The following is a 13,479-nucleotide window of genomic DNA, read 5'->3' as shown; positions in this document are numbered from 1 at the left end:
GAACGCACACACTGTGCTTTCTTTCCACCTTCTGGCCTCTTGGACGTCGCGTGCACGTTAGTTGGTCAGCGCTCCATCCCTCCCCCCTGACCAAAGAGCTTACCTCAGTGGTGAAGTCAGCCTGTGTTCAGTTGAGCTTTGGTCATGTCTGGAGCGTTGGGTGTCCGACTACTGCTGCTGTGGGGCAGCGCTTGCCTTTGGCTGGCCAGCCCAGCCCAGGGGGATCTTCTCATCCCAGGACAGGATGGACCTTTCAGGGTAACATTTTAACTTCTGCTTAATGGCATGTGTCGAGCTGTTTTTATTTTTCATACATTTTTTCCAATTGTATTTCATTTTCTGTAGGAGACAGGAGGCCCTGCCAGGACACAGCAGGTAAATTATTATGTTATTGTTTTGTATAATATAACAAAAAACTACTCGGATAAGATATGACGGGCTGTGTAGCGTTGAAGTCGAAGGCGATCCGACTTGCGACTTTTTAATTGTAATACAAGTGTAAAATGACAATGATATTTTATGGTTATTTTTAACTTAAGTGGAACCTCCGATTTTGTCATATCAGACAAAAACCGAATCAATTTCTACCGTAAGAAATCATGCAAATCCAATTAATCTGTTCTATTTCATTCATTCATTCATTTTCTACCGCTTTTTCCTCACGAGGGTCGCGGGGGTGCTGGAGCCTATCCCAGCTGTTTTCGGGCGAGAGGCGAGATACACCCTGGACTGGTGGCCAGCCAATCGCAGGGCATGAATCTGTTCCAGATATCCAAAAAATATGAACACAACACATATTCTATGTAGAATAATTCTAGTTTTATATGCAAAAAACATTTTTAGTCTGTTACAAATGTAACAGTGGGCGGTTAGAACTCGAACTTTCTTCTACCTTCATACTTTACGATTACTTTTTTCTTGAATTCATGCGTGTTTCTTTCCATTTTTATCAGAGTTCTAGCACTTGCACATTTTTTTTTTTGGTTTTGCACTCAATTTAAAAAAAGTTTAAAGTCTAACTCAGTAATACGTAGAATGCTTGAATGTTTCATTCGTGCACTGCACACAGCATTTAAAAGGAGGCCGATACGTTCTATGAATAAATAAACCAGCCACTCACACATAATACAGTTGATTAAAGGATTCCTTCGTTGGAATCTGTCTATAGTGTCCCAATAATTATAAATAATAATAAAACCGAGGTACTACTGCGTATTTAAAAATGGTTGAACTTTTTCCAGATAACTTTTAACAGATAAGGTTGTGGTTCAACACTGAAGATGTGCTGTCCAATTCCCATCTAATTATCCAACATTTCTTTCTTACAGAAAAGAAGTACAACAGATGTCACGGTGAGAAATGTATGACAAGGAAAGGAAACAAGGAAACAACAGTGCAAAATCCAAAACACTTTTGTTTATATTTAGTATATACTGTATTTTCCGGATTATAAGTCGCACTTTTTTTCATAGGTTGGCTGTTCCTGCGACTTATACTCCAGAGCGACTTATAAATGAAAAAAATATTTATGTTACATAAACACTGGACACCTTTTCTGTTCATGTTTATTTTTTGTGTAGCTGAATAAGCATTGTGTTAGCATATCTTACACCTATTCAGCCTGTTCTCTATTCTTTTATTGTTAGAACTTGCCTTCCAAGAGGACGTAATGTCGGTTTTGGTCAAGTAGTTTGGAAAATAAATTACCAGCAAAAATGGGACTTATACTCTAGTGCAGGGGTCTCAAACTCAATTTACCTGGGGGCCACTGGAGCTAGGGTCTGGGCAAGGCTGGGCCGCATCAGGTTTTCCAAAAAAAAAACAAAAACGCATTCATTAAAAACAGAAAAATATACAAACTTTTTCAGTGCTTTGGTTCCGATTTTCTACAGTAAAAGCTCTGATAAAACATTCCACTGTTCTCAAATATCTTACTTTTTATTTTTCTGCACAAAATAAGATGAAAAATAAATAAACAAATCAAGAATTAAGAAAATCAATCAATCAGTAATAAATAAATAAATATGATAATAATAATAAAAACTTAAGAAACCACATATAGTTGGTGGGTAGACAAATTATTTTTTTCAGATTAAAATGAACAAAGCATTATTAGAGCCCTGTAGACATGACAAAACACGACTATAGTCACATTTATACTCTTTTTATTTACAACATATTGCGCAACTGCAGGGTCTTGAGACACATGCTAACTCGCAAACTAGAGAGCTAGCGACCTAAACGGTAGCCTTCAAGTTATTTCCTTTAAACTTAAATAGCCAAAAACTTACCACTTCCACACGGATAGGGAGGATAACTATTAACAGTTATTTAACCTTTAACATCAACATTAATCAAACGTAATAATTTTTTTCTGGGTACATGATACCATACAGCATCCATATCAAACTTGCGCGGGCCGCACTAACATTAAACTTTCATATCAAGGCGGGGGCCTCAAACTAGTGTCCTGCGGCCCACATTTGGCCCACGGGCCGCGTGTTTAAGACCCCTGCTCTAGTGCGTTTTTTTTTCTACCTAATTATGCATTTTTGGCCTTGTGGGACTTATACTCCGGAGTGACTTATAGTCCAGAAAATACGGCAACTACCCCATAGAGCATAAATGGTACATTCCAACCACTGTTTCAACCTTTGTGCCACTGGCTGTTTCACTCATGACACTCGACGCAGGTGGAGGTGTATAGCGTGACGGTGGACTGCACGGTGGCGTCGCGTTTCTCTCACACCGTCATGACCTCCAAGGCTTTGAACAAAGCCAACATCTCACAGGAAATCTTCTTCGAGGTAGATCTCCCAAAGACGGCCTTCATCACCAACTTTAGCATGTAAGACGCCGTTTCGGTCGTACGTTGTGCTTCATTTTAGCATCATGACTCATCATGTTGTACGTTTCTCAGGGAAATCAACGGGCAGGTTTATGTCGGAGAGGTGAAGGAGAAGGAGAAAGCCAAGAAACAGTATGAGAAGGCGGTTTCTTCTGGACAGACTGCTGGACTGGTCAAGTGAGTCGATCAAGGCCAAAACAAGATCATGTTATCGTTTCTGATGTTTGTACTCCGATGAAGGGTTTCCGGGAGGAAAATGGAGAAGTTTTCCGTGTCTGTCAACATTGCAGCTCAAAGCAATGTCACTTTTGTTTTGACCTATGAGGAGCTTCTTCAGAGGAAACAGGGCCAGTATGAGATTCTGACCCGAGTGAAACCCAAACAGCTGGTCCAGGAGTTTCAGGTTAATGCAGCTTCATGTCGGAATTCTGCATCCGGAACTGACTATGCAGCTCCATCCCTCCTCTTTCTATGTGTGTGTGCACCAGATCGTGGCAAACATCTACGAGCCTCAAGGCATTAACTTCGTTGATGCCCATGCAACGTTCCTCTCCAATGATCTGCTCCCCCTGGTGGAGAAAACTGTCACAGAAAAGAAGGTAGAACCCGTCATTCACTTTGGGTCGACTCAGAACATTGAGTCAGTATTATTCCTAATCGGACACCAGGGTTCAATTCCACCCTCGGCCATCTCTGTGTGGAGTTTGCATGTTCTCCTTGTGCATGCGTGGGTTTTCTCCGGGTACTCCGGTTTCCTCCCACATTCCAAAAACATGCTAGGTTAATTGGCGACTCCAAATTGTCCATAGGTATGAATGTGAGTGTGAATGGTTGTTTGTCTATATGTGCCCTGTGATTGGCTGGCGACCAGTCCAGGGTGTACCCCGCCTCTCGCCCGAAGACAGCTGGGATAGGCTCCAGCACCCCCTGCGACCCTCGTGAGAAAAAAGCGGTAGAAAATGAATGAATGAATGAAAATGCGACTTATACTCCAGTGCGACTTATGTATGTTTTTTTGACCTAATTATGCATTTTTGGCTTATTTTTTACTTATTTTCCAGTGCGACTTATGTATGTTTTTTTGACCTAATTATGCATTTTTGGCTTATTTTTGACTTATACTCCAGTGCGACTTATGTATGTTTTTTTTAGACCTAATTATGCATTTTTGGTTTATTTTTTTACTTATTCTCCAGTGAGACTTATGTATGTTTTTTTGACCTAATTATGCATTTTTGGGTTATTTTTTACTTATTCTCCAGTGAGACTTATGTATGTTTTTTTGACCTAATTATGCATTTTTGGCTTATTTTTTACTTATTCTCCAGTGCGACTTATGTATGTTTTTTTGACCTAATTATGCATTTTTGGCTTATTTTTGACTTATACTCCAGTGCGACTTATGTATGTTTTTTTTACCTAATTAAGCATTTTCTGCTTATTTTTGACTTCTACTCCGGAGCGACTTATTCAGGGTACTCCGGTTTCCTCCCACATTCCAAAAACATGCTAGGTTAATTGGCGACTCTAAATTCTCCATAGGTATGAATGTGAGTGTGAATGGTTGTTTGTCTATATGTGCCCTGTGATTGGCTGGCGACCATCAAGGGTGTTCCCTGCCTCTCGCCCGAAGACAGCTGGGATAGGCTCCAGCACCCCCGCGACCCTCGTGAGTATAAGCGGTAGAGAATGAATCATGAATTTATCTTTGTTTTGTCGTTGCCATTTGTCAGGAATCTTGGATATTTTCATTTACCGTGTGCCCCTAATGCTAAATAAATTCTTAATTTTCCCTGGAAAATCTCAAGTTGTTGTCAAATTAATGATTAATTGACGAGTCAAGCAAACTTTATTGCTCACTTTTTCGCTAACCAAAACAGCAGCACCTACCATGCACCCCCGCGACCCTCATGAGGAAAAGCGGTAGAAAATGAATGAATGAATGAATATTCCTAATCGGGATTTGGACTGACATTTAAACAGAATGTGAAGAATAGAAGCAATATGGTTGATTTCTTCCCTACCTCTCTAGGCACACATTTCCTTCTCACCAACCGTGGAGCAGCAGAGGACATGTCCAAGTTGTGATGGAAGTCTGATCGATGGGGATTTTCTCATCAAGTACGATGTAAACCATGCAACCAGCCTCGGGGAAATCCAGGTCAGCGGTAGACTTTCTATAAAGGGCGGGGTTTCAGTTCATCACATTGTGCCTGTCATTCAATTGGAGCCTTTTATCTGCCCCTCAAGGTTGTCAATGGATACTTTGTGCACTTCTTTGCCCCACCCGACCTGCCCAGGGTGCCAACAAATGTAGTATTTGTCATTGATAGAAGCGGCTCAATGTACGGAACTAAAATTCAGCAGGTAAGAGGCGGATATTTGTAGAACTTTTTTTTTTATGTGCATAAATCTGTGATAGTGACACCTCTGCTTTTGGATTAGTCAAGCCAGTGAGTGCTATCAAACTGATTATTTCAGCTGCTGTCAATCATGATCACTAATGAGAAGTTAATAGTGCTGGTCAGGTTTAAAGACCTTCTGGAAACTACAGCATATTTTTCATTGGCCAAGTTGGTTGCCTATTTATTTCAGGTTAACACCGTATACTTTGAGATGTTTTTTTTTTGTCTAGACACGAGAGGCAATGATGAAGATCCTTCAAGATCTCAAGGAGGATGACTACTTTTCCCTCATCCTATTTGATGACAGAATAGAATCCTGGAAGAAATCACTAATCAAAGCGACAAAGGAGAATGTGGCTGAAGCCACATCTTTCATCGCAAATTTGTCGCCGAGAGGAGGTAAAAAATAAAAATAAAAAAATAAAAAGCAATTAATTTAGTGTCATCCACCCTCAGTCATCTCTGTGTGGAGTTTGCATGTTCTCCCCGTGCATGCGTGGGTTTTCTCCGGGTACTCCGGTTTCCTCCCACATTCCAAAAACATGCTAGGTTAATTGGCGACTCCAAATTGTCCATAGGTATGAATGTGAGTGTGAATGGTTGTTTGTCTATATGTGCCCTGTGATTGGCTGGCCACCAGTCCAGGGTGTACCCCGCCTCTCACCCGAAGACAGCTGGGATAGGCTCCAGCATACCTGTGTGACCCTAGTGAGGATAAGCTGCATAGAAAATGAATGGATGGGAATATTGGATGTGATTTTGTGATTGCACGTTGGTCGAGTGGTTAGCATGCAGACCTCACAGCTAGGAGACCAGGGTTCAATTCCACCCTCGGCCATCTCTGTGTGGAGTTTGCATGTTCTCCCCGTGCATGCGTGGGTTTTCTCCGGTTTCCTCCCACATTCCAAAAACATGCTAGGTTAATTAGCGACTCCAAATTGTCCATAGGTATGAATGTGAGTGAGAATGGTTGTTTGTCTATATGTGCCCTGTGATTGGCTGGCCACCAGTCCAGGGTGTACCCCGCCTCTCACCCGAAGACAGCTGGGATAGGCTCCAGCACCCCCGCGACCCTCGTGAGGAAAAAGCGGTAGAAAATGAATGAATGAATGAATGAATGAATTTACGTCAAACATATCTGAAAACACTTGATGTGTTTCTAATCATCTGTTGTCTGATGTAGGCACCAACATAAACGACGCAGTGTTGCAAGCTGTGAAAACGTTACGGGCAGACAAGGCGGAGAACAGAGTCCCAGAGAGAAGCATCGATATGATCATTTTACTCACTGATGGGATGCCGAATGAGGGTACATACCCTGGGTGTCTGTGTACGCTGATTGCTGATGCGCCTAAATACAAACACATTGTGTCTCTTTGCATCTGAAGGTGAATCCAACCCCCAGAGGATCCAGCAGAATGTACGTTCTGCCAACAACGGAAGCATGTCCTTGTTCTGTCTGGGATTCGGAAATGATGTGGACTACTCCCTCTTGAATGGGCTGAGTCAACAAAACAAGGGATTGGCTCGGAGAATTTTTACAGGCTCGGATGCAGCTCTTCAACTCCAGGTGCTGAATGATGGCTATGAATCAATTTTAGTAGAATCTTATATAGATAAGGAAAAACGATAAAATGTTATCGAGTGGAACCTCTGAAGTCAACTAGGACACTGGTTGTTGGGTACATATAGAGTCCGGAGATTACTGCATGTCTTCACATAAAAATTGAACCAACTGTAGTTCAATTCCCACTGTCCATATCCATCCATCAATTTTATACCACTGGTATAGGGGCTGCACGTTGGTGAAGTGGTTAGTGCACAGGCCACACAGCTTGGAGACCCGAGTTCGATTCCACATTCAACCCTCGGTTTTCTCCGGGTACTCCGGTTTCCTCCCACATTCCAAAAACATGCTAGGTTAATTGGCCACTCCAAATTGTCCATAGGTATGAATGTGAGTGTGAATGGTTGTTTGTCTATATGTGCCCTGTGATTGGCTGGCTCGCCTGAACACAGCTGGGATAGGCTCCAGCACCCCTGCGACCCTTGTGAGGATAAGCGGTAGAAAATGAAAGAATGAATGAATGAATGGTATAGGGGCTGCACGGTGAAGGAGTGGTTAGTGCACAGGCCACGCAGCTTGGAGACCCGAGTTTGATTCCACCCTCGATTTTCTCCGGGTACTCCGGTTTCCTCCCACATTCCAAAAACATGCTAGGTTAATTAGCGACTCCAAATTGTCCATAGGTATGAATGTGAGTGTGAATGGTTGTTTGTCTATATGTGCCCTGTGATTGGCTGGCTCGCCTGAAAACAGCTGGGATAGGCTCCAGCACCCCTGCGACCCTTGTGAGGATAAGCGGTAGAAAATGAATGTATGAATGAATAATAAACCCTGAAGTGATTCCAATTGAGTCCCCATAAATTTCATAATTTCATTCATTCATTAATTCATTCATTTTCTACCGAGTTCAATTCCAATCTCGGCCATGCATGCATGGGTTTCCTCCCACATTCCAAAAACATGCTAGGGATTAATTGCCGACTCCAAATTATCCATAGGTATGAATGTGAGTGTGAATGGTTGTTTGCGTATGCGTGCCCTGTTATTGCTGGCTTGCCCGAACACAGCTGGGATAGGCTCCAGCACCGATGCAACCCTCGTGAGGATAAGCAGTAGAAAATGAATGAATAAATGAATGAATGGTTATGGGAAGCTGGAGCCTATCCCAAATAACTTTAGGTGAGAGTCAGGGTATAACCTGGACTGGTTACAAGAAGTTATTTATTTTGACTAAGCAAACAGGACAGAGACAAGAGTCTTTCATAAACTGGATGACGTTCATCTTGAATGAGGAAAAATCCTGTTTCCACACAAATGTTTGCATGGATTTCTTCCAGGATTTCTATGAGGAAGTGGCCAGCCCACTACTTTCAGAAGTGCATGTACGTTACCCGGACAATGCGGTCGACTTCCTCACCACCAACCACTTCAGCCAGTTGTTTAACGGCTCAGAGATTGTGGTGGCTGGTCATGTGACAGACAATAACCTGGATAACTTCATGGTGGAAGTTGTCGCCCAGGGGGTGAGTAAAAACCTTTATCTTAAAGCATTCCATATTATAGAGACATTGTCTAATGCTTTGTAAACCCCCCCCTCAGTGTGAAGAAAACTTCCAAGCGCAGGGCAAGGCCAGTGCTCTGGACTGGGGTACTATTTACCCTGATGAGAAGTACATCTTTGGGGATTTCACAGAGCGCCTGTGGGCGTACCTCACCATCCAGCAGCTACTGGAGAAAAGGTCAGTCAAGCTCAAATATCAGTTGGTGAAGCATTGACATCTCTCTTTCTTACAAGCCTAACAAAAAATAGTCGGACACCAACCTCTCAGAATCCTCTTTGTTTGTCAATATCAGCATGGTCATTTATTGTCAGGCAGAGTTCATAGGGCGAAAGCGTTAGTTTGAGGGTGAAACAAATATCGAGGTCTTCATTCTTACAGCAAGACTGGCAGTGAGGATGAGAAAACTAATTCCACAGCCAAGGCCCTGGACATGTCCCTGCGGTACAGTTTTGTCACCCCTCTCACCTCCATGGTGGTCACCAAGCCTGAAGATGAGGACAAATCGAACAGCACCCTTATCGCTGATAAACTGACTGAAGGTAAGACACATAATAATAATAATAATAATAATAATAATAATAATAATAGGCGGCACGGCGGTCAAGTGGTTAGCACGCAGACCTCACAGCTAGGAGACCAGGGTTTGATTCCACCCTTGGCCATCTCTGTGTGGAGTTTGCATGTTCTCCCCGTGCATGCGTGGGTTTTCTCCGGGTACTCCGGTTTCCTCCCACATTCCAAAAACATGCTAGGTTAATTAGCGACTCCAAATTGTCCATAGGTATGAATGTGAGTGTGAATGGTTGTTTGTCTATATGTGCCCTGTGATTGGCTGGCCACCAGTCCAGGGTGTACCCCGCCTCTCGCCCGAAGACAGCTGGGATAGGCTCCAGCACCCCCGCGACCCTTGTGAGGAAAAGCGGTAACAAATGAATGAATGAATGAATAATAATAATAATAACAATAATAATAATAACAATCATAATAACAATCTCGTCACTCGTCGTCGTCCTTGCTACTTGAACCACAACGTCTTTCTCTTTAGTGTCAGATTTGAACAAATTTGAACCATAATTCCTTCATCACACATGTTGTCGGCCTCTCTCTCTTTCGGTGTACTCTGTGTCCTTTTCAACTGGCAGTAGTCTAGCCTTTTGAAACATGTTGCATTACAAATAAAAATAAATGTGTTACCATGCAGCTTCTTCATTTAAAAATATTTTGATAAATTCATTTATTCATAGACATAATGTTATATTTTACGTTTTCTTGTGTGTCGGGGTATTGTGTGTGATAAATGTTTCTTTGAAGACAATTTTCTTGTGACTGTTGCCATTTTTTTTTTGCTTCCTGTTTTCTGACAGAGGAAAGACAACAGGCAGAACGAAGTGGTAAGACTCCCACTTTTTTTAAATCAATGACAATAGCGTATATTTCTGATATCGCTTCTTTGGGTGCGGTGTCCAGGACATTATTCCACTTCAATGACACCCGGCCATAACTACCACAGTACACCGTCATATTTCGGTAAGTAGTATCCACACAACAACAGTAATAATCCAAAACAGAATCAAGTTTAGTTTGATATCTATTTTGATTGCTTCGTCTGCAGTGGATGGAGATCCTCATTTCATCATCGAGCTCCCAGACAAAGATGACTCTCTGTGCTTCAACATCAATGACAAACCAGGGACTATTTTCAACCTGGTTAATGACCGAAAGTCAGGTGAGCCCAGACTCTCATTAATATCACCTCGTTCTTGCTGATTTACATCAGGAAATTTGGACATCATCATTAATTCGAACAACTCCAGTGTTCAGTTTGAAGTATGGTTAGAATGAGAAACAATTGGCAAAAATGTGGCTAATATTGCCAATATTTTCCATATTACCGTATTTTCCGGATTATAAGTCACACTTTTTTTCATAGGTTGGCTGTTCCAGCAACTTATACTCCAGAGCGACTTATAAATGAAAAAAATATTTATGTTACATAAACACTGGACACCTTTTCTGTTCATGTTTATTTTTTATGTAGCTGAATAAGCATTGTGCTGCAGGGCGCATTAGTGGTTACCACACAGGCCTCAAAGCTAGGAGACCCGAGTTCAATTCCACCCTCTTTTTGGAGTTTGCATGTTCTTCCTGTGCATGCGTCGGTTTTTGTTGAAATTATTAATGAAGGTTTAAATGAAGGTGCTAACCGGGGTTCTAGGCCAGATTGGCTACCCGTTCTTCCTGGAGCATGCCTGGAAACGCTCCATGGAAGGTGAGGAAGCGCAGCATGTGAAGCTAAATTACTGTTAAGGATCCGTGGAAGGTGGGCAGTTTAAAGGGGAAAAGGGTTTGCAACCCGATCATAACAATGAGATGTTCCACCTGGTGCACACCCAGAGAGGTTCCAGGGGAGGTGGAGAAGTGCAGCATGGAACTGGACCTCCAGGAGCTCGGACATAGCCGGGGAAGGGGTCGTCCAACGAGGCATCAAAACCAGGAATTGAAATTCAACCATTTGAACAATCTTGGGATGATCTGAATATTAGTCCCGGTTCTTGTCCGTGTTTAAGACTCCATGCTTCAACTTGAGGGACTCTAACAAGCGCAATTCCATGTCTCCTCAGGTATTTTGGTGAATGGCCAAATCATTGGAGACAAACAAATTCCTCCCGATGGCAAAATCAACACCTACTTTTGGCGTTTTGGCATCATTCAGCAAAGGTTAGGAGTGAGACTGGAGGTGAGCACTAAAAGCATCTTCGTGCTTGAAGACGGCATGCGGGTCAAGTTGCAGTGGTCTAACACAACAACCCTCAAAAGAGACAAGTGAGTGCTTGCACAATGAGGATTACACTCCGCAGATCGCCCGCAGCGTTAGATGACAGCACAATCTAATGAGGGATCAGTGTGATTCAGTGTAGTTCTACACCACCTCAAACTCTAACCACAATAATAAAGATGTTGGAAAATGAGTAGCTTTTTGACAATCCCACTGGATACATTCTCATTGTACCTCATTGTGGCTGGTACATCCCAAAACAAACACTCATATTGCTTCTGTTTTCCTCTCAACCTAGCATGGATCTTCTCTTGACCAAGGACCGCAGCCTTACAGTTACTCTTAAAGATTCTGTCAAGTTTGTGGTCCTGCTACACAAGGTGTGGAAGAACCACCCGTACCACCAGGACTATTTGGGTTTCTACACGCTGGACACCCACCTGCTGTCCCCGTCTGTACACGGTTTGCTAGGTACTGTATAACAACACAATCATCAAGTCAACCCCAACATTCCAGAAAAAACGCATGCTAGGTTAATTGGTCACTTAAATTGTCCATAGGTATGAACAGTGATGGGAAGTGGTTACTAACGCCGTTACTTTTTTCAGTAACGGGTAATCTAACTAATTACTTTTACTGTCAGCATAACGCCGTTACACCGCACGTTACTGAAGTAACTAAAAATATATCACCGACTTCATAACAAATCTGAAACGCAGAGTGACAAGGGAGGGGATGAGATAACCACATAAACAATGAGGATTGGCTAAGGTTTGGTAAGATTGCGTTTTCAGCCAATCAGAGAATTAAGTGGGCGGGTGTTTAGAGCACATATAGGCAATGAGGATTGGCTAAGGTTTAGCAACATTGCGTCTTCAGACAATCAGAGAACTTGGGTAGGCGGGTGTTTAGAACACATAAGCAACGGGGATTGGCTAAAAGTTTAGTAAGAGTGCGTCTTCAGCCAATCAGAGAACTTGGGTGGGCGGGTGATTAGAGCACCTCCAAAGTGCCGGGTAGTCGATGCAGCATAACAAGACATGAGTGAAGAGGACTGTCGTGGGAAGACACCATTTGCCAAAGGGAAGTACAGACACTATTTTAACCTCGTTGAGGTTAAAGGTAAAAATGTACACGTCGAATGTATATATTATGTCCCCGAAAAAAAAACTTTGTCCACGTCTTGTGTGAGCAACTCAAACCTACTGAAAAGCTAATGCTACCTGCCTTTGCTGTCCTGTTGCTTTTACTGGTAACTAGTTACTTTTGTAGTGAAGTAACTCAGTTAGGAACTCACTTTTTTAGGAAAAATAACTAGTAACTCTAACTAATTACTTTTTTAAAGTAACGTGCCGAACACTGGGTATGAATGTGACCCTCAGTGAGGATAAACGGTTGTCAAGTTGTCAGTTGCTAGCTAGAAAACTGCCAAGCTAACAGTTAGCCTTCAATTTATTTCTTTGAAACTTAGAAACTTAAGGTGCTGTTTCAATTTTCAATATGTTTTGAATAATGATAGACCATAGACTACCACGAGACAGCGATCGTTTCTTAAATAAAGAATCTCTGAAAAAAAACACATATATAAGCAATATTGTGATATACATTGCATTTGGTCGTTCAGTAATGACAATGTAACCAAGATAAATCTGGAAAAGTTGAACACTTGACTTGAAATAATCTTCTCATCAATCAGGTCAGTTTTACCATGGGATTAAATTTGAGGTCACAAACCTGCACCCAGGAGAAACCTCAGACAAACCAGATGCCACCATGTACGTCAAAGGAAAGGAGCTTAATGTGACCAGGTAGGCCGTACACCTGAGACTATTCACTGATGGTGTTAGTGTAAAATACTGAATATACATGTGAGATTCTGTTGATCCACAGAGGCTGGCAAAGAGACTTCAGGAGAGATGTGAAGAACGGAGAAAATGTTCCCTGTTGGTTCATTCATAATAACGGTACAGGTCTCATTGATGGAGAAGCTTCAGACTACATTGTGTCTGGCCTCTTTAACAATTTTTAGAAATGGCAGTTTCGACTAAGAAAAGATGAACTGTCACTCTATTTCCCCATGAATGCCAAAATTCAAATTAATACACACACGGATGGCTGTGTTAATCTTCATCAGTGTGTCTTCATTGTTAGTTTATCACATTATTCTCAGCATTACACAGATTATTGTACCCTTTTTGGATTTAACCAGTCAAGTATTCCACAATAAATTGAGATCCTTCATGTTTAAACTGTTTTCTGTCTCTCATACTTGGTTTCCGCTCATATTACCGGTATCAATAATTTTCTTCATTCATGTGTAA

General features: G+C 42.0%; 1 protein-coding gene across 2 annotated transcripts; it reads left to right on the top strand.

Annotated features, from left to right (window-relative positions):
* The first annotated feature begins 81 nt into the window (after positions 1-81).
* LOC131142985 (inter-alpha-trypsin inhibitor heavy chain H3-like) lies at positions 82-13,410 on the top strand. 2 transcript variants are annotated; one of them, XM_058091718.1, is made up of 22 exons: positions 82-258; positions 346-375; positions 1,329-1,352; positions 2,694-2,848; positions 2,921-3,025; positions 3,089-3,251; positions 3,337-3,447; positions 4,881-5,009; positions 5,099-5,215; positions 5,484-5,652; positions 6,437-6,562; positions 6,642-6,823; positions 8,158-8,343; positions 8,420-8,559; positions 8,761-8,921; positions 9,747-9,773; positions 9,850-9,909; positions 9,995-10,108; positions 11,004-11,205; positions 11,457-11,629; positions 12,855-12,966; positions 13,049-13,410. In XM_058091718.1, the coding sequence occupies exons 1-22, from the start codon at positions 145-147 to the stop codon at positions 13,185-13,187; spliced, it is 2,739 nt and encodes a 912-aa protein (XP_057947701.1). In that variant the 5' UTR covers positions 82-144; the 3' UTR covers positions 13,188-13,410. The 2 variants fall into 2 exon arrangements, with proteins under 2 accessions (XP_057947701.1, XP_057947700.1); XM_058091717.1 differs by having other exon boundaries at positions 1,329-1,361.
* The last annotated feature ends 69 nt before the right edge of the window (positions 13,411-13,479 follow it).

This window comes from Doryrhamphus excisus, chromosome 1 (genome assembly GCF_030265055.1).
Source record: "Doryrhamphus excisus isolate RoL2022-K1 chromosome 1, RoL_Dexc_1.0, whole genome shotgun sequence".
Lineage (NCBI taxonomy): Eukaryota > Metazoa > Chordata > Actinopteri > Syngnathiformes > Syngnathidae > Doryrhamphus > Doryrhamphus excisus.
This window is presented reverse-complemented; position numbering and strand designations above follow the sequence as displayed.